The 23,282-nt window shown below is 55.3% G+C and overlaps 8 protein-coding genes across 8 annotated transcripts; 3 read left to right on the top strand and 5 right to left on the bottom strand.

Moving 5' to 3' along the window:
* Positions 1–405: 405 nt before the first annotated feature.
* Positions 406–2,401, bottom strand: CCMA1212_002435 (Calcium influx-promoting protein ehs1; the record flags this gene model as incomplete). The annotated part of the gene is made up of 2 exons (XM_073699817.1): positions 406–1,091; positions 1,177–2,401. The coding sequence occupies 2 exons, from the start codon at positions 2,399–2,401 to the stop codon at positions 406–408; spliced, it is 1,911 nt and encodes a 636-aa protein (XP_073561297.1).
* Positions 2,402–3,443: 1,042 nt separating this feature from the next.
* Positions 3,444–4,261, bottom strand: CCMA1212_002434 (uncharacterized protein; the record flags this gene model as incomplete). The annotated part of the gene is made up of 4 exons (XM_073699816.1): positions 4,108–4,261; positions 3,816–4,031; positions 3,628–3,749; positions 3,444–3,561 (listed from the first exon to the last, which is right to left on the bottom strand). The coding sequence occupies exons 1-4, from the start codon at positions 4,159–4,161 to the stop codon at positions 3,444–3,446; spliced, it is 510 nt and encodes a 169-aa protein (XP_073561298.1). The 5' UTR covers positions 4,162–4,261.
* A 194-nt stretch (positions 4,262–4,455) lies between these two features.
* Positions 4,456–4,713, bottom strand: CCMA1212_002433 (uncharacterized protein; the record flags this gene model as incomplete). The annotated part of the gene is made up of 1 exon (XM_073699815.1): positions 4,456–4,713. The coding sequence occupies one exon, from the start codon at positions 4,711–4,713 to the stop codon at positions 4,456–4,458; it is 258 nt and encodes an 85-aa protein (XP_073561291.1).
* A 1,176-nt stretch (positions 4,714–5,889) lies between these two features.
* Positions 5,890–8,485, top strand: CCMA1212_002432 (Transcriptional regulator RFX1; the record flags this gene model as incomplete). Its single annotated transcript, XM_073699814.1, has 4 exons — positions 5,890–5,902; positions 5,971–6,583; positions 6,647–6,940; positions 7,018–8,485. 4 exons carry the CDS (start codon positions 5,890–5,892, stop codon positions 8,483–8,485), a joined length of 2,388 nt encoding a protein of 795 aa, XP_073561292.1.
* Positions 8,486–10,539: 2,054 nt separating this feature from the next.
* Positions 10,540–12,545, top strand: CCMA1212_002431 (uncharacterized protein; the record flags this gene model as incomplete). The annotated part of the gene is made up of 5 exons (XM_073699813.1): positions 10,540–10,629; positions 10,689–10,741; positions 10,855–10,935; positions 11,001–11,325; positions 11,436–12,545. 5 exons carry the CDS (start codon positions 10,540–10,542, stop codon positions 12,543–12,545), a joined length of 1,659 nt encoding a protein of 552 aa, XP_073561293.1.
* A 797-nt stretch (positions 12,546–13,342) lies between these two features.
* CCMA1212_002430 (F-box protein pof6) lies at positions 13,343–16,183 on the top strand (the record flags this gene model as incomplete). Its single annotated transcript, XM_073699812.1, has 2 exons — positions 13,343–13,442; positions 13,527–16,183. 2 exons carry the CDS (start codon positions 13,343–13,345, stop codon positions 16,181–16,183), a joined length of 2,757 nt encoding a protein of 918 aa, XP_073561294.1.
* Positions 16,184–16,703: 520 nt separating this feature from the next.
* On the bottom strand, positions 16,704–17,996 carry CCMA1212_002429 (Serine/threonine-protein kinase KIN28; the record flags this gene model as incomplete). Its single annotated transcript, XM_073699811.1, has 1 exon — positions 16,704–17,996. One exon carries the CDS (start codon positions 17,994–17,996, stop codon positions 16,704–16,706), a length of 1,293 nt encoding a protein of 430 aa, XP_073561711.1.
* A 496-nt stretch (positions 17,997–18,492) lies between these two features.
* Positions 18,493–20,568, bottom strand: CCMA1212_002428 (uncharacterized protein; the record flags this gene model as incomplete). Its single annotated transcript, XM_073699810.1, has 3 exons — positions 18,493–19,557; positions 19,620–20,311; positions 20,412–20,568. 3 exons carry the CDS (start codon positions 20,566–20,568, stop codon positions 18,493–18,495), a joined length of 1,914 nt encoding a protein of 637 aa, XP_073561710.1.
* Between the last annotated feature and the right edge of the window lie 2,714 nt (positions 20,569–23,282).

Below are 23,282 nucleotides of genomic sequence, written 5' to 3'. Positions count from 1 at the left end.
TGCTTTTCTATTTCTTCGCTCTCACTGGCATGTAATAATGCTCACATCAAAAAAGTCTGAACTTGATTCAAAATCGCCCCCCAGCAAAACCCCGTCAGGGCCTCTGTTCAAGAAGGACACAGAAAAAAAAAACACAGTCGGCCTTTGCCCTCCACCCAACCCCCCCTTTCCTTCAAATATAAGAACCTCAAGACATGTCGCCCGAATCAAACGCCTTGCTCCCCCCCTCTTCCCCTTACCAAGTAAGGGGGATTCAGCCCTTCAAATCCATAAACGCTAAGAACCGAAAACGCCGTGCATGCGGAATGACTGGATCCCACCCCTTCCCTTCTCATTTCTACTGATTCTGCCTCTGCTTTTCACTGCTCTCGTCTTCGTACCTTCGTCTATTCCAGCAGGTGCCCATCAGAGCAAAAGCATCGAGCCTAGCCCCAGGGCGCCGATGACGAGCATCAGGCTGGGTGTGGTCGCCCCCGATGCGCTGACCTGCGTTCTGGGTTCTCCCGGGTAGTTGCAGGACACGGCTCCGCCGTTGCGATCCCGCAACGCATAGCTCACGTTGAAGCCGAGCTTTCCAGGTCGCGGGCACCCAAACCCAATCGCCGCCGGGCACCCCTGGACGACACCGTAGCAGAGGTCCGCGCAGGGCAGGATCTCCTTGTACGGACCCGGCGCGATCACCTCGTCGATGAAGCTGGTGCGGGACGTGTTGAAGGCCGGCGTCTGCATGAGCTCCTGTCTCAGCGCGTCCGGGAGAAAGGTGCCGTTGGGAAAGGCCTGGGCGGCGTTGCGCGGAATCGTATAGTTGCTCTGCGTGGAGAAGTCCTCGCACCGGGGAATGGCGACGGCGCAGAGCCACTGCTTGTACGCCGCCGTGCAGTTGTCGCAGTTGGCCGCCAGCGAATACCGCTGCGTCGACGGCGCCTCGCACGGAATCTGCATCATGACCTTCTGAAAGTTGCCGTACATGGCCTTGGCGTACGCGTCGTAGAGATTGCCCAGCTCCGTGTTGTTGTACTTGTTGTTTCCGGGAGCTGCCCACTGCACATCTTCGCAAAAGTCCAGATCGGTGATGAGGTTGCAGTTTGTTCCTACGTTACGCGTTGGATTAGCACATGCTTCGGCTTCTTGCCTCGCTCTCGCCTTGTCTCGCACGCGGAGCCAATATGCACATACCTGCCGAGGTCTGAAAGTCGGTGGGCGGAAAGACGATGCCTCCGCCCCCCATCGCCGCCGTGCCTTGTCTTTTGGAGCTGGCTGTCGAGTTTCCGCGCTTGACCAAGATGCCGTAATATGAGGTGCTCGAGTTGAGTCCCTGAAAGTAAAACTGCTGCCTAGGCCACCCTCCCGGGCCCTTGTCCGTCATCTTGGTCCGGACCACTTCGTTGTTGTTCATTTGCCCGTCGTCCAATCTCTTAGATGCTATTTGAGCAACGTTGTTCATCCCACAAACTGAGCGCATGAGCCCGTCAAGAATCGGCGCCTTGGTGCCCTGGACGAACAGGTCGTACTGTGGAGCGGCTTTCATGATGGACGGAATCTGGCTCCGGTCATTTGTCAAGCTCGCCGTCTGGAGCAAGGCAGACGTTGCATCGCTGTCCATCCACAACAGCTGCCCGTTCTGCGAGCTGTACTGATAATAGTAGGCATCAACCGATGCCGCAATCTCAAAGTTATAGATGCCCTGGAACTTGTCCGTGACTTTGGGGGCTGCAACGGTCACGTATACGTCTCCCGTCACGTTCAGGCCGTACGTGACGGCGCCTTGCTCAAAGGCCTTTGATTGGACTCCGGCCGCAGGCTTGGTCGGGTCCGGACATCCATCCTTGCTCGAAGTCGAGATGTATATGCGCAGCTGCGGAGGCACTTCTGACGCTCCGTCTGAAGACGCGACCTGTGGCTGAAGGCAGGTATTTGCCGACAGGTAGAGCGTCTTTGTCGAACTGCCGTCGCCTTCGTCCTTGTCGCTTGGCTGCTTTGCATGCTCGGCCCGCCTCTCGACGTCTTCGTCCCTCTTCAGTTCTCGACTTGAACTCGAAGACCCGGCGTTTCCGCCGCCGCTGAAGATGACGCTCTTCTGGACGACATAGCAGGCAGAGGCGCCCGGTGCCAGATTCATGGGGATCGGGGCATTGTTCACCAGAGGCGTCGCATCCAGGGCAGCCCGCCCGACGATGCCTCGGTCAAGCAGGGTGAAATCGGGCTCATAGAGCGGATGCGATCCGGCGCCCAGCTGCGGAGGCGCAACCGGGCCCGTCCAGTCGGGAAGAGACGGCGCTTCGAGGTCGAGTTCGAGTGCGAGCGCCGCGGTCGGTGCTAGGAGGAGGATGGAGAGCATCAAGACAACAGGCACGCCTGCGAAAGAGGCTGCCAGCCGCGACTGCAATGGAGTCGGCGGCATCACAGGCGCATGCCGTGCGGGCATCCGCTGTCTTTGGCTCGGGTACGGGTCTGTCGTCGGCGGTTTGCGAGTGGCTGCGGCATGTTCTAGCTTTGGATCGAGGTTGCGCCGTGGCCATGGACCGTCATGGCGGATCTCGCGCGGTCGATGGCTGAGTGTATATGGAAATCAAAGAGGAGGCTGGAGAGGAAGAGGAGGAGGAGGAAGAGAAGTTGAAGAAGAGAGAGGATTAGTAAGGAGCAAGCAATGCCTTTGGTTGCAGCTGTTGAATATGGTTCGTCAGATAATAATCTAGGCGTTTCACGATACGGAGCACCGTCTGCCGGTATCTAGCGGGCCGCTATCGAGGGGCGCAGGGGGGTCGCTTTCAGGGAGACAGAGAAGGGAGAGAGGGAGTGAGGCGCAGCTCTGGCCAGCACAGCCACGTAATGCGTAATCTGGTAGGCTCGACCTCGTTTCTTGGGCTCTTGTCTGCGACCGTAAGGTACGGGTATGATGGTGATGTACGATACAAAGACATGATGGATCCAAGCATGACTTCTGCTTTCTTCTGTAGAGAATTGAAAAGTCGACGAGCGGGTTCAATGGCGCATCCTTCACCAGCAGCTGCCACAAGCGAGCACCAGCATTCAAGTGGTGGCGCGAGGTCATTGCGATCCACATGTCCACTGCATCAGATTGACGCAGCGGCTTCAATATTGAGAAAAGAGAATCGTCCATCCTTCCATTGTCACTTGTGCATTCTGTCTTCATGCCAATATCTCGTTTACGCCCAACATCCTCCCAGTCATGACACCTTCTAGACAAACATACGTTATCGAAATTCTGGTTCCCACGCTGGTCCGTCCTCCTCTCAATAGCCTCATTCCATCTCCGGAAACCAGCATGTGCCGGCGATTCCGCGTTACCCCATTTTATTCCAACAGTCGGTTTGATTCAATCTTTGCTGCGTCTTCCATAGAATGGCCTGCAGCTCCTGGTCCGGGACTTGGTAACCAAGTGGTTCAACCTTTGCGACCAAGTGCTGCTCGACCCGCACCCTTTACTGAGTCTTGTCAAAGGCATCAGTCTTGGAGCGGAGACCAGCGGAAGTGCCGGGGCCCTGGAAGTATCGGCCGAGAGTGGGAGCAAGGAAGGATCGGAAAACGACCTCAGCGCCACTGCGCGAAATGGAGCATTAGATGCCTGTTCTTATAGAAGCCTGTTCGTGGGAGCAGGAAACTTACCGGAAAGTGGGAAGAGCCAGCCACAGCAGGAAGATGAACTTGAAAACAAAGTAAAAGGGGAACCAGTAAACAATGCTGAAGAAGCCCTCGACGACGGTGAAGAAGGCAAAAACAACCCAGTACTAAGGAAAAATCAGCGGTCGCGATCTCTCTGATTTGCCTAGCATGCAATGGGGGAAGAAGCTCACAGTCAGCCACTGGGTGTCATCCTCCTTAGAGTGGGAAAACAGGGCGCCCAGAGAGTAGTAGCCAGGAACAACGAAGCCCGCAAAGTTTGTGAGGAGCTGGCCGCCAATGTTGAAAATGACGAGGAAGAAGTAGAGAGCAGCGAAGCCGATGACGGCATAGGCCTTGGGAACGCCCAGCTGCTTCTCGAAGTTGTTCAGGGCGGGGTATTTGGAGAGCTGTGCAATTCCTCAGTCAGCACGCAGGGCTCGATTCAAGGAGCGGCAATGCCCGTAGCCACGCGGAAGGACGAACCTCCTTGTCAAGGACGCTCAGATAATCCTGAGCCTTTGCCTGGGCGGACGCCATTTCGACCTAGAGTGAAGCTAGAATGCGTAGAATTGCGCGACCGTGGTGATTGTTGCGACGACGGCGAAAATGTCCCCGCGAGACCGGAAAAGGCACACGAGTCGACTAGAGGACAAATTGCAGAGTGTATAGAGAGTAGTAGCGCTATAAGAAGGTTGCTGCAAGACGAGCGAAGCTGTAGGAAGAGCAGTATTTTTTTTCCCTGGTAACCAAATGAGGGCGGATGGAGGAGTGGAAGCGGATGATGGTATCAAGAAGATCGAGCCCAGCTTTAAGAAGCTCTGGCAAATAGCGTCAGCGGCTTGGGGGCTTGTGGAAGTAACAGGTTGCACTTGGCGAGGGACTTGGGCCCATTATGACGCTGGGGCCGCAGCCGTTGGTAGCGCCCAGGTCATGGCGGCTCGGGAAGGTACTCGGTCGGGCGGCAGGGCAGTAGCCGACAGGGAGGTACATGACGTCGGCGAGATACGTAGCCGGGTATACTGCGGCGCTTCTGGCCGTCGGGGCGGAGGGGAAAATGCGACCGCTGGAGTATACGGGCTGGACGGGCATTCCCACCGGCGACAGAAGGCCAATGGAAGACGACGAGACAGCAGATAACGCGGCTAGATGGAGCACGGCGGAGCAGTCTGCCGAGCAGCGCGTAGACCAAGTGTAGCCAGCGTGTACACTCTACCAGGGACCGCCCAGCGGAGAAGCGCTCGTTATGCTGCGGCGTTGGTTCAAGGCAGTTGTCCGCTGAACGTGCCGACTACTCCGTACTACCTGACTTCTACCAGTCTGCGTCGTGCCCTGGCTGGCCTGTTACCCTGAGCCTGGCCGTCGGCAGCAGGTGCCGGTGGCTGTGAAGGTGTTGATTTGAGCTGTGAGGGAGCATCCGAGAGCTCTCGAGCCGGATGCAGGCATGTGACCGTCTCCTACTACCTAGCTTTCTACGAACCTGTATTACCGACAGGCCTGCGAGTACTACGCCCAGGGACGCCTCTCACTAAATTCAATTGACGTCTGGTATCTTACAAAAGTCGTCGGATCAAAAGGGAGAGTCTTGATTGACGTCCCAGCACCTTGGATCACATACTAACACAACGAAGACGCCAAACAACACTGCAACAGCCCAGAGCCGTAGCGCAAGCCCACTTGTTGTTCGTTGCTGTTGTTGCCCCGCCCTTGACGTCGCCCACCGCTGCCAACTGGAATTCCACCTAATTAGTGCGCAAGACCGCTTACCTAATGTCCGCAGAGTTTGTTATTCTTTTGCCTGGGGCCCTTACCTAATAGAGTTGCAGTTGCCTTTGGTTTGTTTGGCTTGGCCTTGCCTTGTTTGGGTTCTTGCCCAGTTTGGGGTCACCTGCGTCTGCCCGTCTGTCTGTCTACTCGCCCAATTACCTTATCTGCTCTCTCTCCCGTCGTTGGCCTCGCAACAGAAAATCAAATCACAACAACAGCCAAAACGAACGACCGGCATCAACCGCCAGCCGCGCGCATCGTGAGCAATTGCCCGTGCAGCTCCTGAGCGAGTCGCCTGCATCGCTACTTCCTCCAGATCGGCTCCACGTCTTTTTTTCTCCCACCCTTGCTCGCGTCTGGTCGCGGCGAGATCCGGAGGGCGCCGCCTTGACCTGCCCGTGTCTCCGTTTCACGGCCAATGTTTGTTGTCTAGCCAGCCGCCTTCTTGCTGTCAACCTCGCACCCCTTCCACCCCGACCGCGACAACGGCTCTACCTAAGCATGGAGGCTCAGGGTATGCCCCGATCAGCCTGTTTGCAATTGCCGCCGACTGACTAACTTGCTCTCTCCCCTCTCCCGCAGACAATTCAGCGACACGCGCAGCGACCAAGTCCCGGAAGCGGCCAGTCTCCCGCGCTTCCACGACGTCGATTCACAGTGCTGGCACCCAGCCCAACCTAGACCAGGCCGCCTTCGCCGAGGCTTCGTCGCTGTACGGCGGCCAATGGATCCCGAGCGAGCACCACGGCCATAGCAAGGACATGAGCGCCGCACCGCAATTGTCCCCTGAAGACATGATCCTGCAGGCGGCGACCCACATGCAGTCGTCGAACCAAGACTTCGCCATGGACGCATCCATGGGGCCTTCCATGGCCCATCACATGCAGTACCAGCAGCACCACACGATGGCGAGGCATCCGCTGCCTGCCGAGCAGTACGCCAACGCCAATGCAAGCTTCACCGAGGGGGGCAGCCAACTGCTGGATCGTGACGACAATGAGGATGGCGACTCCATGACGGGAGCTACCGGCGCCGCCAAGACAACCGCGAGATCTAGTGCAAACAACGAGTTGGAGATGCGGCACCTGTACAGCACCAATCGCCATCGCAGTCTGCAGGACGTGGCACGTGAGCTGCATGGAAATGAGCGAGGACCCAATTCAGAACGCACTCGCCAGGTCTTTGCCATGCTATGGTATGCGTCCATCTGCCGCTTTGTGTGCTGATGTCCACGATTCTAATATTGTTCGGTGTTCAGGATCAATTCAGTCTGCTCCAAGGGCAAAGGCTCCGTTCCCCGAGGCCGGGTATACGCCAACTATGCTTCGCGATGCGCCACTGAAAGAATCACAGTCCTGAACCCGGCGAGCTTTGGAAAGCTGGTTAGGGTTCTGTTTCCTGGCCTCAAGACTCGCCGTCTTGGTGTCCGGGGCGAATCAAAATACCACTATGTCAACTTCTCTCTCGCTGAGGATCAACCTGAAGCCAAAGAGCCGCAGCCGCAGCCCCCGAGAGCGCTCCCGGAAGCGACAGGCATTCCTCACAGTCTCAGGTGAGTCAATGGAATCGGATGGAGGGGGGGAAGAAGAAGAAAGCCGAGAAATGCTTCTAGTACTGACCTCATCTCAGTGTCCCGACCCAGCCCGAGAGTAACACTCACCGGGATGCACAGCCCTCGCCTCAGACAGCCCAACCCAGCAGCGCGACGACCAAGGCATCAGGCAGATCTCACAGCGTCTACAACCACCCCGACCTCAGCAACATTGATAACCTCCACGCCACATCCAGCAAAACGCCACTTCAGCTGGCGTTTCCGCCCCCTGACGAGACAGCGTTCGAACAATCCGAGCCGATTGCATTGCCTCCCATCGAGTCCTATCTACCCCCTGGCACCGACGCTGATGCAGCCAAATCGCTGTCTGCTCTATACCGATCCCACTGCACGTCCCTGGTGGAGTGCATTCGATACTGCCGCGAAAAGACCTTCTTCCACCTCTACACCTCTTTCCAGGGCACACTCACCATGCCCGTCCAGAAGCTATTTGGAAACCCCGCCCTTGCGCCGTGGATCGAGGGATGCGACATTGCTCTATACCAACGCATGATGCGCATCGTCTCTGGCTTGACGCTTCAGGTGGTTCCCAAGCCCGTCCTCGACACGCTCCGCAACGTTTCGGAGAGGCTGGTGCCCCATATTCGGGAGTCGTTCCAAGGCCAACCGCAGCATGTCATCGCGGCCAAGGAGTCGCCAGCCGCCATCTTCGCAGGCCTGCTTGACCGTGCCCTGCGGGTTAACCTGACGGCACATGCAGCCGCCAACATGCTCTCGAACCCGGCCAATCGCGACCAGATGTATGTGGACTGGATCACCATGATTCGGGCGCGCAAGATTGCGGAGAGCGTCCCAACCCGCGGCATGGACGACGTCGTCAACCTACTGGTGACGGAAATTAGAGATTTGCTGGACCCGGCAAATGTGCCCTGGGAGGTGGAATGCCTGACAATCTATGGAGACGTAGTCACTCGGAGCGGTCGCCAGTCGGATGGCGATGGCGGCGCCGACACATCAGGCCAGAACGTCTTGGACAGATGGGTCAACTTCCTCCAGAGCCTTCCCGGAAAGTTTCCTTACGCATCGCATGCGGATATCGTGTGGTGCGTCGAAAGGGTTGGGACGGCCGTCATGCGAGACCTCACACTGGCCCAGGGTAAAAGCTTTGGCTCCTGGTGGGTAACAAAGACGTGGGTGGATGAGATGACGTGCTTCCTGGCCGAGCAAGGCGGATTCATGAAAGAAGGTGCCAAAGCACCGCTGCCGGCAGCAGAGCGCCAGCCCCAGGTCCCTAGCAAAGCGACGAGCAGACAGGTCTCCCGATACAGCAGCGGCAGCGATGATGTGAATGTATCACACACGCAGCCGGGCCGGGCGCCATTTCCACCGCCGAGCAGCACCAACCCAGCGCCGATGACTACCGATTCTCACGATGATAGCGGCATAGGAATTCGGACGCCCGAGGAAGATTTTCCGATGGACAAGTTTACCTTTGCCGGAGCAGAAAGCCAGGGGATGGAGCTGACAGCAGGCGCAAGTCTATGAAAGCTTTTGATGTCAACTACATGACGCTACAAACCCCGCTGTCATCGAAGCATGGGCCTATAAGAGAATGGTGGAGATGAAGAGAGAAGCGGAGGGCGATGGGGATAATTTAGCGACGGGCTGCTGTGGTCGACGTTGAGATGGGATCGGCTAAAGCCGACTCGCTGCTCTATGAGACGGGTTAATCACTGTGATGATCGGACGAATGGACGACGACACGACATGTGGACTATATCAAAAGACTCCGCCTGCACGAATGGTTTCCAACGGTGGGACCTTTTCATATCCATTTTCTTTTCTTTTCTTTTCTTTTCTCTTTTTTCCCACTTCCGTTTTCCTCATCCTTTATTCCTTTTTTTTTTCTTGTCACATATATGTTTGCCAAGGGCCTTGCAGTGGCTCTAGGTTCCACTGGCTGTATTCGTCTTTTAGTTCGTGATTCTATCATAAACGGGAGGAGGAGGACCATGGTTAAGGGCGTGTTGGAATAGACGGGTGTTGGCAATCACTGGATAGGGTGTACGACGTATTCAGCACTTGTTTGTCCGGACACAGAGGGTTCGGGCACCGTGCGACAGGTGCTTTTCTGGTCAAGGTTGTTCTTGTTATTCTTTTTTTATAAGTTTCTCTTCTTCATCTTTTGATATCACGGTATAGTAGCTAGTGGCTGGCTTGAGCGGGAGAGGATGCTACATTCTGCGTGGGATCTTCGAGGTAGTACCAGCTTGAGGAAAGGAGCCAGATGCGTGAGAGGACAAGCGATATATCCTGCTGACAAGGTAGAGAGATTAATTGAGAAATAAATGCATCGGGAGTTGGCTTTGTGAATCAAGGGCCGCATTCGGGATATCGAGTTTCATGGTGTTGCAACCTGACGTGCAAGCAAATAACTACCTACCTACTATCTGGTAATACCTACCACTACTGCCCTCTTCCGCACCTGGGTAGGTCAGGTAAGGTAAGGTACTAGGGCAAGTAGGTAAGCCGCCACGAAGTGTGAAGAAGCCATCCAGCATCACAGCCTCTTTACCTACACCAAGTGTTGACTCGCTTACTTTGGAGTTTCCAGACTAACGACGACTCGGTTAGTAGAACAACGCCTGCAGGTAATAAGGCGTCAAGAGCACCCACTAGATACTGGGTGGCCGAGACGAGAAGAGGTAGTAGAAAAAGAAAAGCAAGGCTGTGCATCTTTGATACCCTTGGGTGAATACATACCTGGGCTTCTACCTTGATGGCCATCCTCAACGACTTAGTATGCAGTACTCATCGCATCAAGCTTGTTCGGGGCTACATGTGCCATCTATCGCCTGGGTGCTTACCTCGCCTACCCTACGCCTTGCCCACGAAGGGAAGGTTTCAGCAACAGACCTTTAGGCGACAACTCAGTATTAGGTATAGCACGTAGATAAGAAGGTAGAAAATAAGGTAAGAAAAGAATGAAAAGAAAAGAAAAGGGTAAAAAAAAAAACTGGGGAAATGCCATTATTCGCCGCTGTTCGGCCTTGGCTACGCAAATACGCCACGATTCTCAACTCGGCCGGGGCCAATGAATCAGCCTCTGGGCCAAAATCGGCCCTCCACTTAAATTCTGACTCTTCTTTTTCTGTTTCGGTTCATCGGAGACTCACAGGCCAATGGATCGCCTTTTATTTAGTAGCTGAGCCATCCTGTCCTCTTTCTGTCGCCTTGCCGATTTTGATGCCACTGCAGCCTTGCGTTCCTCCACCCGCCCTGGTGAACATAATACCGGCCTTGACACTTCTCACCCTTCTTCTTCCTCTTCCCTCTCATCACCTTCACATTATATCCTCTCTCTTAAAAACAAGGGAATCGACTGCGAGTCAATTGGCGAGGACCGAGAGACCCTTGCGCACAACAGCAGCTGAGGCAATTGGAGGACCGGGACGAAAGCGCTCGGCGCTGGTGGAGCGCATCAAGCGTCCCCTTCGATTGCGTAGTCGGACTCCATCTCGATTTAACCCGTCCCTCCCCCGCGATCCCGAGGTCGGTCTTGCGCAGCAGAAAGTCATTCTTCCTCACAGAACTTCGCCATGGGCAGCTCGGCATGTGACAACTCGTCCGACAAGGGGTGGGTGGTGCAGAAGTTTGGCGGCACGAGTGTAGGCAAGTTTCCAGATAAGGTGAGTGAGATGCCCTTTGTTTCCTTGGTTTGAACAATCGTATCTTTACTTTATGCGAGGGATTGGATGCTGATGGCGCGGAATTGGGACAGATTGCTCGTGATATCGTCAGGTCAGTCATTCTGTTGGGGTTACCGTCCCAGCTCAGCTCAAAAGAAACGAGGCACTATGAGTCATCGTAAAAGCCATGCATGAGCTTCCAACTCACCATGAATCTCCTTGCAGAGCCAGCCTCTCAAATAACCGAGTCGTCGTCGTTTGTTCTGCCCGCAGCACGGGCAAGAAGGCCGAGGGCACCACCAGTCGGTAAGCAGCATCCGCTCTCAAGCTGCATCTCTCGAAGCGGTAGTCTCATTTTGCTCGTCATCTAGCCTACTGGCTGTCTTCAACAAGTTAAAGAACATTGCCACGCCCATCAGCTCCGAGGAGAAGCAGCACGAGCTGATTGAGCAGGCCGCGGGCCTCATTCGAGATGTCTGCAACGACCACGTCGCCGCCTCCGAGGCATTTGTCAAGGACCCGGAGTTGAGAGCGGCCCTCGTCGCCAAGCTCAAGGCGGAATGCCAGGAGTTGATTGAGTACATCATGGCCACCAAGCGGTTCAACCTCGAGGTCAACTCACGGTCAAAGGATCGCGTCATCAGCTTTGGCGAGAAGCTCAGCTGCATGTTCATGACCACGTTGCTGCAAGATTCTGTGCGTTTGCTCCCTGTCCTAGACAACGGCCCGCGAAGGGCAACGTCATCCGTGCACTGATAACACGCTGCTAACGCGTTGAACCAATCATCCTTATTGACCGTGTTTAGGGAGTTGAAGCAGAATACGTTGACCTGTCCGACGTCTTGCAAAGCGACACTCCTTCTCCATCCCTGGATGCCAGCTTCTACAAGCTGGCGGTGAGCAGATTCGTCAAGAAGCTGGCCGCCTGCGAGAACCGGGTTCCCGTCGTCACGGGCTTCTTCGGAAACGTCCCCGGCAGCCTGATCGACGGAGACATTGGCCGCGGCTACACGGATCTCTGCGCGGCCTTGTGCGCGGTGGGATTGAGCGCGACGGAGCTGCAGATCTGGAAGGAGGTTGACGGCATCTTCACGGCCGATCCGTCAAAGGTGCCCACGGCTCGCCTGCTCGAGTGCATCACGCCGTCGGAGGCTGCCGAGCTGACGTTTTACGGCTCCGAGGTCATCCACCACCTGACTATGGACCAGGTCATCCGGGCTCACCCGCCGATCCCCATTCGCATCAAGAACGTCAAGAACCCGCGCGGAAACGGCACGCTGGTCATCCCGGACCCGGTGCTGTCGCCGGGAGAGAAGCTCCACCGATCGCGGCCCTCGCAAAGGGCTGCCAGGAACCCCAAGAACCCCAAGCGTCCGACCGCCGTCACGATCAAGGATCAGATCAGCGTCATCAACGTCCACTCCAACAAGAGATCCATCTCCCACGGATTCTTTGCACGGGTCTTTTCGATCCTCGACAAGCAGTCCATCTCCGTCGACCTCATCTCCACGAGCGAGGTCCACGTCTCCTTGGCCATTCACGCCGACGGCATCCGGTCCGAGGCGTTTGAGACGGCCACGCGCAACCTTGAGGAGTGCGGCGACGTCAGCATCCTGACGGACATGGCCATCCTCAGCCTGGTTGGCGCAGACATGAAGAACATGGTGGGCGTTGCTGGACGCATGTTTTCGACGCTTGGAGAGCACAATATCAATCTCGAGATGATTTCACAAGGTAAGCCGGAGAGGTCAAGCAAGGAAATTGCGTATGTTTCCGTTTCGCCAAGGGAGGCTAACGCTTTGGACTTCTGCTTTCTAGGAGCGAGCGAAATCAACATATCTTGTGTCATTGACGCCCGCGACGCTACGAGGGCGATGAACGTTTTGCACACCCATCTATTCACCTTTCTGGATTAGAGAGAACGGATATGGCCACAACAGAGACCATTTCGTTGCCAGTTTTCTAATCATTCTTTGTTCTGTCATAGCATGAGACACGCCCTTTCTACCGCATGGTTAATGCAGTGTTGGAGTAGAGCAGAAAGAGTTTGGACGTCTACACGTGTCATACTATCTTGCCCTCCTCGTTCTTTTTAATACCTGACACCTCATAGGTGCTTTCTCAAGCCCCTGGAGACAGGTTCTTCCCTCTGTTTTGCTCCTATGCCAAGGCGTCTGATATCAAAGACATATCCCTAGAAGAGTGAATGGCGGGATATCTTGCTATAGCAATAGATTCATTGAATAATACCATTTGGTTCCAACTAATCTCTTTTATCCTATGCGGAGCGTTACTCTGTGTGTTGCTATCACAACTAATATTGAGGTCAGTAATAAGGTAGATGGACCATATGTTAGCACATAAGTATCCCTCCTAAACATTGTGGTGTTGAGGTACTTGCAGAAAAGCTCGGTGAAACTCAGTCCGCCATTTCCCCCCCACCTGCAACGGTTTAGCTTCCTGACCGAATACGACACACTTGCTTCGTACTAGACTACCTACATAGACCTCAACTTCCTTACAGCTGCCGCTCCAGCAACTCCAAAACAACACGATCCTCCGCGCCTCCAAGCACAAGCATCACGACGATGCGCCTCACCTCATCTGGTCCCATATAGCCATAGAAACGCCGATGGTGTCGTGCGTAACCCGGACTGTTGCATGAATAGCTCGGGCGGAGCCTCATCGACGGGTGCACCGATAAACGCCAGCCATGTATCGGCCCGGCGGCTCTGGGCCTCGGGCTCGAGGCAGCATCTTGGGAGCCCTCAAGGCCTCCGAGATGCTGGATGCGCGGGCCAGGCTCCCAGCAGGTAAGACCGCATGGCCATATAATGTTCTTCTGGTGGGGGGGGAAATCGAATGGTAGCTGACGAGGACGGTGCGTTGTTTGGCAGAAATCATGGTGACGATCCTCAACTACCTGCCCGTGGCCGACCAGATGCGCGCCGCTCGCGTCTGCCGCCGCTTCCAGGAGATGGTGTACGACGACACTCGCTGGGTGTCGCGGCTCAAGAGCATGGGATGCTGGGACGAGCGGGAGGCGAGGCAGAGGTTTGAGGACTCGCTCCGGCGTAGGCGAGAAGCTGCTGCTGCTGCTGCTGCGGCGGCGGCGGGCCAGTCTACCGATGGCAGAACCCACGCAGTCGCATCAGCCACCATATTCGATGCCACGATCGAGCAGCAGCGCCGGCAGCGGCCCATCTCCGAGATGAGGGATGGCTTCGAGACCATGGCGATTGGCACAAGCGATCCTGCCGAGGATCCTGCGGCGTATCTCGACGTATTCAAGCGAGTCAGGAGCATCAGGGGCGGGGCGAGACAGGAATACGGCAAGATATACAAGGCTCTTGCGCCCTTCTACTTCGACCTCGTCAAGGCCAAGTCGCACACGGACCCGATTGTCTTCAAGGCCTTCATCGACCCAGAGCAGCAGGCGCAGATGCTGGCCAACTTGCACAGGTTTGCCGGCAGCGACTGGGCCGAGGGCTGGGCGGTCAGGGATGCGAAATTGAACACGATGATGAACATCTTTGAGGCGGCTGTGCTGCGAGAGTTTGAGCAAGGCTACGAGTTCTGGGACGTGGATGGGCGGATGCGTCGATATGCCCACGTCTTGCACACGCTCAACGGGGCGAAAACCGGCATCGAGCTCTTCATACAGAAGCATCCCCTCTTCAACGACCGCGAGCTGATGCACAATCCCATGGACTGTCTGAACCAAGCCCCAACAGACGACGTGACGCTGGAGCCGTCGCGGCGCTTCTTTGAGCATGTGCTCGTCAAGGTCAACGAGCAGGCCGGCATCTTGGAACGAATATTCCCCAACCCAGCCATTGTGTTCTGGGGCCTCGCTGAAAAGGTAGCGGAGGATATCATTGCCGAGTACACAACTCCCATGTTCGACGAGGCACACGAGCGCAGCATTCTCTCCTACCTGAAGGCTGTGTCCGGCATCTTTGAGCAGACAATGAGGTTCTTTGAATCGCTCACCCCCCCCAAGGGATCGGGGGAGGAAGACATGACGGAGCGTGCCAAGCAGCTGACGCTGAAAGTGTTTGAGCCTCATCTCGATTTGTACCTGCAGGAAGAGCTGGATTTCTTCACCAAACAGGCAGAAATCGAGGTCTCCCAATGGGAGAAGAAGCTTTCCGAACAAGACTCATCCCTGGAGTCCTTTTACATGTCCAATATCAATCGGTCTGCCGAAAAGAATGACTTCCTCAGCTCCTTCAAGAAAGTCATTATGATGCCGGTCACGGTTCTCCCGAACTTCCCCATTGGCTCGCCGTTTGCAACCACGAAGCCGACATCCTCTCCTGCGGTCACTGCAAATGGTTCTGCAGCGTTGACGCCCCAGTCTTCTCGGCCACAGACCCCCGGGCTGGGGGCCAATGAGATCCAGGGACGGGGCAGCAGTCCCATGCCTGGGGCTAAAGCTCCGACTGATGAGCTCGCGGCCAAGGCAGCCATCATTGCCTCCAAGTTGGAGGGCATCAAGTCTTTGTTCAGCATCGAGGTAGCCCTAGATTTGGTGCACAAGGCCAAGGGAAGCCTTGGGCGTGCTGCGGTGCTCATCCCCTTGGGCGGACAGGTTGGTGGAGAAGCTCGAGAGCAATGTGCTAACATATTCATTGCGCTCGTTCGCATCCTCGGGCAGAGGCACGTGAAGCTTGGGTTCGACATGGCCGTGGACCATCTGTCGCAGTACAACCCGAGAGACGTTAGCGACCACGACCAAAAGGGAGTGGCGCCGCTGGTAATGTTCATCGAGCTGGTCAACGTGGGCGACCTCATATCTCAGATGATCGACGTCTTTTACGAGCAGCAGCTCGTAACGCCCAAGATCTCGGACAAGAACGACTTCCTGGACCCTGCTGGCCTGGCCAAGAAGAAGTTTGAGCAGATGCTGGACGAGAGCGTGGCGGCGGGCCTGAACAAGGGCATTGACGTGCTCATGGACGAGGTCGAGTATCTCCAGGGAACCTTGCAGCTGCCTACGGACTATAACCCTAGCCCCCGCACACCCGCGGATGAGGCGAACCACCGGCTATCCAAACGAACAACCGTTGGATCCATGGCGGAGCTGGATATTGGACCGACGCAAACGGCTCGCCGCATCGTGGAACTTGTCCGATCCCATACTAATATGCTGGTGGGAACGACGGAGAAGTCGATGCTCGACGTCTTCAACGGCGAGGTCGGCCAGCGGCTGTTCACTGCGATATGCAAGCATCTCAAGCGGCAGCGCATCAGCACCGACGGCGCCGTCAAGCTCATCGCCGACATGAACCTGTACTCGGACTACGTGCGGTCGCTGCGGAACCAAGACGTGCTGCCGTACTTTGGGGCGCTGCGCGAGCTCAGCCAGATTTACCTCATCGACGCGGGCCACGCCAAGGAAATGGCGACGGTCATTGCGGACAGCGACCGTTTTGGCGGCGTGTTCCGTGCCGAGGAGGTGTACGAGTATGCGCAGCGGAGGGCCGACTGGTATCAGGTGAGGAGGAGCGTCGAGAGGGCCATGTACGGCATGGACTGCGCGGTCATGTAAAGGGGGAAGGGGGGTTGAGGCACTTTAGGGGAGTCTGATAAGATTGGGACGCGGAAACATGTGAATGAGTTTGACGAATAATGTGAGCCATGAAAGAAACGAAATTGTCGTTGTCGACGACGGGATGGGAAAAGAGGAGGATGGGGTGCAGAGGGTTTTGGTGGAAAGGGGGATGTTTTGGATCCAGAAGCCTATCTAGATGGCACAGTGACATGGATAGAGAAGTTTCATATATACACTGCCTTTGTATGTACAGCGAGAAGAGGAAAGATGCAAAAGAAAGCCGTGTATGTCCTCAGTATATATCGGATGTATCTGACCTTTGAGTCCATAGGCCGCGGATTTCAGTCTAGAAGTAAACTCCGTGGTAGATGTGGCATGAATGTACAGTATCCAGATTAAAAGAAATAGTAAAGACGCGTTTTTCCCCTTTAATAACAAAAGATGGGAAGTTTCATCTCAGATAAGAAACAGAGAATAAAGAAGAGCAGCATGCAATATGAGATATCCCCTGTACGCTCTACCGCTGCCCAAAGTCCAGCTTGCGAGCCACCTTGGCCCCCCTGTCGTCGTCGGCCACGACGCCCGGCCGGCGCTTGAGGTCGCCGCCCATCTTGTCCTCGCCGGCACCGACGTCCTTGCGGGGCAGGTCGTCCTTGCGCGTGGGCTTGGGCTCCGAGTGCCACCAACGGTGCTGCAGCATCTCGCGGGCGGTGATGCGCTTCTGCGGGTTGAGGGCCAGGGTGCGGATGAGCAGGTCGACGCCGTCTGTGCCGACGACGCCGAAGCGCATCTCGTACCAGTCCCTGCCGCGCGTGGGGTGCTGGCCGGGCACGGTGTACTCGGGCAGGCGGGTGACGCCGGGCCAGTTGTCCTCGTTGGGCGTGCCGATGTTCTCGCAGATGAGCTTGATCTGGTCGAGCTCGTTGTTGCCGGGCATGTAGGGCGCCCGCAGGACGAGCTCGGCGAAGACGGTGCCGACGGACCAGACGTCGACGGCGCCGCTGTAGTAGCGGGCGCCGAAGAGGAGCTCGGGCGGGCGGTACCAGCGCGTGATGACGTTGGACGTCATGTGGCGATGGGGGTCGGCGAAGCTGCGGGCGAGGCCAAAGTCGGCCAGCTTGACCTCGCCGTCGGCGGCGATGAGCAGGTTGTTGGGCTTGATGTCGCGGTGCAGGACAAAGTTCTCGTGGCAGAACCAGACGGCGCGCGTCAGCATGCCCATCCAGGCCTTGATGTCGGCGGCGCCGTAGCGGACATTGTCCGTGTCGCGGATGAGCATCTCGAGGTCGCCCAGCGGCAGGTACTCGAGCACCAGGTTGAGGTTCTGGTCCTTGGACGAGAAGACGGACAGCAGCGAGATGATGTTGGGGTGCTGCAGCTCCTGCAGGTGCTTGAGCTCGCGCACCGCGTCGGGCGCCATGCCCTCGGTGTATTCCTTTTGCACCTTGATCTTCTTGATGGCGACGCGCGTCGACGGGCTGGAGCGCAGGTGGCCCAGGAAGACGACGGCGTACGTGCCCTCACCGAGCTTCTTGCCCTTGACGTACTTGCGCTTCTCCTCCTCGTTCATCTGCTCGGCGAGGTCCAGCGTCGGGGCCAGCGGTTGGCTTGTCGTCGTCGTCGGCGCTGGTACCGCTGCTGCTGCTGCGAGCGCGGGTTTCGGGGTTCCATTGGTTGAAGTCTGGCCGGAGCCGGCGGCGAGGTTCTTGAGGGGCGAGGAGACGGCGCGTAATGTCTGAGGATTGTTGAGCGTCTGCTGTGAGGGAGCGGAGGAGGAGGTGGTGGTTGTCACGACGGGGGAGAGCGCCATGTTTGGCGAAAGCAGAGTGTGTGTTGAGCGGAGGAAGATCGTGATAGTCGGTGGAAGCTCAAATAATGCTGGAAGCGATTGGAAGTGTGACGGATTGATCAAAACAAGAGTGAAGGGGTATGAGCACGAAGAGGTATGAAGAGGTATGAAGAGGTTGGAGAGGATGAAGAGGATGAAGCTGGAATACATGTGACGGGAAGCTTATCGCGACTATCGCTATCTTATCGCCATCTGAGCTTGAAGTTTCATATTGTGGCCAGTCCAAATGGCAGCTGCCGAGGTACTTCACTTACAGTATCTTCAAGCTCAGGCACTTTGTACATGTATTGAACTTCTTCCGTCCAGCATCCATCGCCATCCGAAACACTCGACTCTAACCGCCTTTAACATGACATTGTTTGTGTACTGAAACCACCGCACCTTGGCCTGATTCAACCCCTTTACCCTCGCCGCTCGTTATCCAGGCTTCTCGAGACTCACCTCTTTGATAGCGAGTTCAAACAGTGACTTGCCTCAATCCCTCGGAGCCCATGTCCATCGCCACTTCTAGAGGCCGGACAAGATCCTCGTGGAAACTGCTGGTAATCTGAACTGACACACCCTGATCTTCGAAATAAAACTCGATAAAGCCTTCTAATGGATGGCGCTTCCAGCCGTTGCCAAGCTCATCCTGCAGACCATCACGCAGGAACTTGATCGCGACTCTTGAACCGCACGAGTGAAAGTTACAAGGGGACTCGGCCCTTACACAAATCATGGTTGGGGCATCAACCGTCTCCGAGGCGTCTACGTTTACGCGGCATTGTCCGACGGTTCTGCATCCGCCATTCTCGTAGTGCAGGAGGACGCCTCGGCAGACGCCATGGACCGGGTTGAGAAAGACCGTGGCCCTCGTTATGTGGCTCAACGGCGCTCGGGAATAGTATCCATAGCCGCCTAGGGGCGCGGATGGCTTCTCGAGACCGAACGGCCTGGGAGGCTGCTGCGTTGGGGATGCGCAATAGCTGCCGATTAGTGGGATGCTGAACCCTTCCTTCGGTTCGCCATACACAAGAGTCACCGGGCCGTTTGCGCTTAGGCATTGATCCGAGTACAGGTGCGGGAGGTTCTTCCTGATGCCGTCGTCTCCGTAGATGGGGTCGCCTTTCCTGAAGAAGCGGTTCTGTCCGATGACGATGTCCCCGGCCTTTTCCATCCGAACAAGGAGGTTGTACACGCCCTCCCGGAGGAAGCGAGTCCCCAAAACGAGCATCCTGTCTGTGCTTGCAAGGGGAAGGTATATCCAGAAGGCCTCCTGACGCATCGACTGCGAAAACTGCTCATACACGGAGTACGCACTGGCCTTGTCCGAGTGGTGGATGTGGATGTTGTACAGCCTGTGGCTGAGGAAGAAGAAGGTGATGCCTCGAATCTTTTGCGTGTCCACGACTTGAAAGCGTCGTGATTCGAACGAGCCCGGGACAAGGGCCCTGCATAACGAGAGCTGAGGCGGCGCTGGAGTGTTCCATATATAAGGCCGTGTAAGTTGGAACGGCGTGAATCGGAGACGCAGCCGTCCGTTCTGCAAAATGTGTCAGCTCATTGCGCAGTAACATGCATATTGATCGGTAAGCATTAGAATACCTGCAGCTGTGCTTCGATGCCACACAGCGATGAACCGTCTTCAACGATGAAGGTGGAGTGGCTATGATACTCTGCTGTGTATCGAGGCCTGCAGCGGAGTCGTTCCACCTTGACGATGCCTTCTTGGTCAATCGTGAGCCTGGTGATGGGGTACACTGCAGACACTGGAGCAGACTCCAGCTTCCCGCCACGGCTCCAGGAGAGCACCTGGTCTAACGGCACGACTTGCAGCTCGGAAGCAGTGGCCTCAAGCTGAGCCACCAGGCGGATCGTAGCCACGCATTTCCAGAACAAGGCGTGTTTGGAAGCTCCCCAGACGGCAAGCAGCAGCTCTGGAGGAAGTCGATGCAAGAAAGGGAGGCCAACGAGTCGACCGGCAAGCTGCAGGCTTTGCGCATCTGCCGGTACGTGCGATGCCTGCATGGGAAGGGCGTTGTGCCACGGGAGCTTCCATGCAGCGTATATCCACAGCCCTTGAAGGGCGCGCTTCTTGCGTATTCCTCTGAGCTCGCAGAATCGGAGGAAGATCTTGTAGCATTCGCGGTGTACTGCGGTGTATTCGGCTGCCTGCGTGCAGGGGCAGTCTCTTGCTCGGCAGATCAAGTAGTCGTCTGACTCGCGGTGGGAAGACCACAAGTAGGGGAAGGGGAAAGGCTGGAGGTGGCCTTTGTATGTGTCATCCTTTCCATAGACTGTGCAAAAAGCGTGTTAGCGATGCGTATATAAGGGAAATGTGAGCCTTTGGCGTATGTAAGGGATTGCTCCATGACGAGAGGCTGCTTGGTGACATACGTGCCATTGCTGGTCCCTTGTCGAATATTCTCTCTATGCAGATGCCGCATTGAGGGGACACTTTGACGTGTTCGACAAACTTGGGCTCTATAGAGAATCGCGAGAGGATATCCCTCCTTCTGTTTCGGCGTCGTATGCTCCTCAAGGCATTGTCCATGATGGGAGTCGATTCTGAAGGGGCTATGAGACTGGATCGATGTAAGCAGTCTGTGGGCTTGCATTGAGTGCTGTGCTCTGCTCATATAACCAAAGCAATGGACAAGGACTGCATTGTTCTGCTATACCGGTCATTGTTGAGAAAGGGTCAAAAGAGAGCTCGGGACCGCAGCTGAAAGAGGCGGGGAAGATATCGATAGACACATCATGCAGGCATGTATGCACGCTGCGGGCCTATCAGAGTCCTCCTGTCTCAGAGTAATGTCGGTTGGAGGTGATAGGAGGAGCAGTGGGCAGTCTTCTGCAGTGCATTTCCTTTTGCTTCATCGACGCAGTAAAGATGAATGATAGGTCAGCAAGGTGAAGAGAATGTCCTGGTAGAACGTATGGCTATAGCCACTAACGGCGTTCAAGAGTGCGAGCATGGAGGATATACGTATTGAGAGTGTACATATGTCACCCCAAAGGAAGCCGCACGTCGTGGGGGCATCCATGACAGGTCGCCGGGCTATGATGGTCGTGTTGGCGTTCGTCCCTTATCTCATAAGATGCCTGATGTATATTACGTGTGATGGTGGGCTTGAACCTCCGCTCGATTGGGGGCCGAACTGGGGTATGAGGCAGCAGGGGGCCATGTAATTGGGCATCTCTACATATAACTGTACAGTATGTCAAGAGTCGAGGCGTCAAAAGAGGATGAGATGGTCAGTCCGTGACGAGATGTTTTCTATTACCACTACTGACGCCAACTTCGCGACCTTTTGATTCTCGTCTTGTATGTAATCTTCCGGCATGCTCGACGTCTCTGCCATCTTCTTCTCCATTTCCCTTTTCCGACTGTTTCTGCTCCCGCCCATCTCTTCGCTGCTCCTCTGTCCGCTCCTCCTCTTGCCCACGAGGCTAAAACTAGTCGCTGTCTGAACTCGAGGGACTGCAACTGTGCCCACGCGCCAGCAGCCATTCATATCCCTTAGCTCGTAGCTTGTGCTTAGTGATATGGCCTGCCGAAGAATGAAATTTACGATTTGGATGAAAGGAAGCGAAAGCGACAGTATCTAGGTTTACATGGGCCCTAGTGCGTTGCCGTGACGGCGAGATTGTCGATGAAAGGCGACAAACGCCTTGACAATTATGCTGTAGTGGAGTAGGTTGGGCATGAACGATTTTGATGTAAGGGACCTGAACTTGGAATATCCCGGTGAGGGCTACTCTGGGAACTCCGACAGGCTTTCCTGCGGTCTGCGTGTAAGAGTAAGAGGGAGTAGGAAATGGCAGGGCAGAGACTCCAGAACTTGCGTACATCAGGACTAAACATTTGGGTTCCATGACTGGGGGGTTTGCCGCGGGATTCAGCAGGTGGGTGACTTGTTCTATGAAGGGATCTACCCTCGTGGCATGTTAGATTCTGCGATGTGTCTTGGAGGAGTGCATGGTCGTTATCTTCATATCTGCGAGAGGTATATATATGCAGCAGGTTTGAGCTTGCCATCCTTTGATCTACAAGCTACAGCAGTGAAAAAGTCGTTATAGTATCTCAATATTAAAAGACTGAGCAGACGCTGATGTGCCATATGTCTCTATCTAGCCGGTAATCCATGTGTCGTTCCCCTTCGGACGTTTATAGACACTGTAGAACGACGACGCAGACGGCAGACTTACTGCCATTAGTCCTTGAGCTGCACATTTATCTTATCGATGCAGACAGCATACACTCAAAGGATTAACCGTCAAGAAATCTCATAGTAGCCAAGGCCTCTCACTGGATATTGTCGCCTTCAAGACGTGGTGTGGATACGGATACACGTCGCAAGAGTCAATTCTCAAACTGGACAGCATCACGGATCCCATCCTGTCTCTGCTCATCATAACATACATGAGCTGTATTGAGATGATGATGTATGACCCCACCAACGTTACAGAAAACACCACTTTTGGTGTTTTAGCTAGAGTATTTCATATCTGTCCCTGGAGAGTAGATGCGGTTGGCCTTGTTGTGAATTGCTTCTCCTGTTGCCTTTCTGATCTGAAGTCAATGACATTGTAGATCTTGCTGCCAAGTCTTATTGTGAGCATATATGAGGTTACGTAGCTTCGAGAGTGATGAATAACAGTCGTGAGCTTTCTTAAACTTTTAAGCTTAAACGCAGTGAGTTGCGTATGGATTCTGAGTCAGTCCTTTTCCAAACTGACAGGAATGTGATCTGCACCGGTGACGTATTGGGGGATGATGGCTCATGTTTGTGAGAAGCATCGAACTGAATCCGTATCTACAGAGGCCATCCCCGGCAGATATCCAAGCTCTATGGGGTATTCAAAATCACGAGACCCATCACCCTGCAGGATATCTGAACTACCACCGCTCTGCTGGACGCGTCAGCACGTCCGTATTTGAGCTGTCATCCTCGTGATTCAACTCCCTGAATGCCGAGTTGGTGATCTACACGGCCCAATTTTTGCTTCGCCCTGGTGTCTCACTCTGCTCGGCGTCCAACCAGAAGACAACTATCAGCGAAGGTATACGGCCAAGCAAGACCCCATAGCCCAACGGAGGATATAAGTTTCGATAAGGTGAACACGCCTTTGATAAGAAGGCGGCAGATCAACCACGGAAAAAAAAATTAATCATCGACAAGTCGGGGCATACCGTCTTGTAACTGTCTGACTTTGAAACGATCAACTTGAACGACCTACTTATATCGGATGATGATCTATATC

The sequence above is a fragment of the Trichoderma ghanense genome (assembly GCF_004382785.1).
Source record: "Trichoderma ghanense strain CCMA-1212 chromosome Unknown scaffold_2, whole genome shotgun sequence".
NCBI classification, from domain to species: Eukaryota; Fungi; Ascomycota; class Sordariomycetes; order Hypocreales; family Hypocreaceae; genus Trichoderma; species Trichoderma ghanense.
Note: the sequence above shows the minus strand (reverse complement) of the source record. Positions and strands in the feature narration are given on the sequence as shown.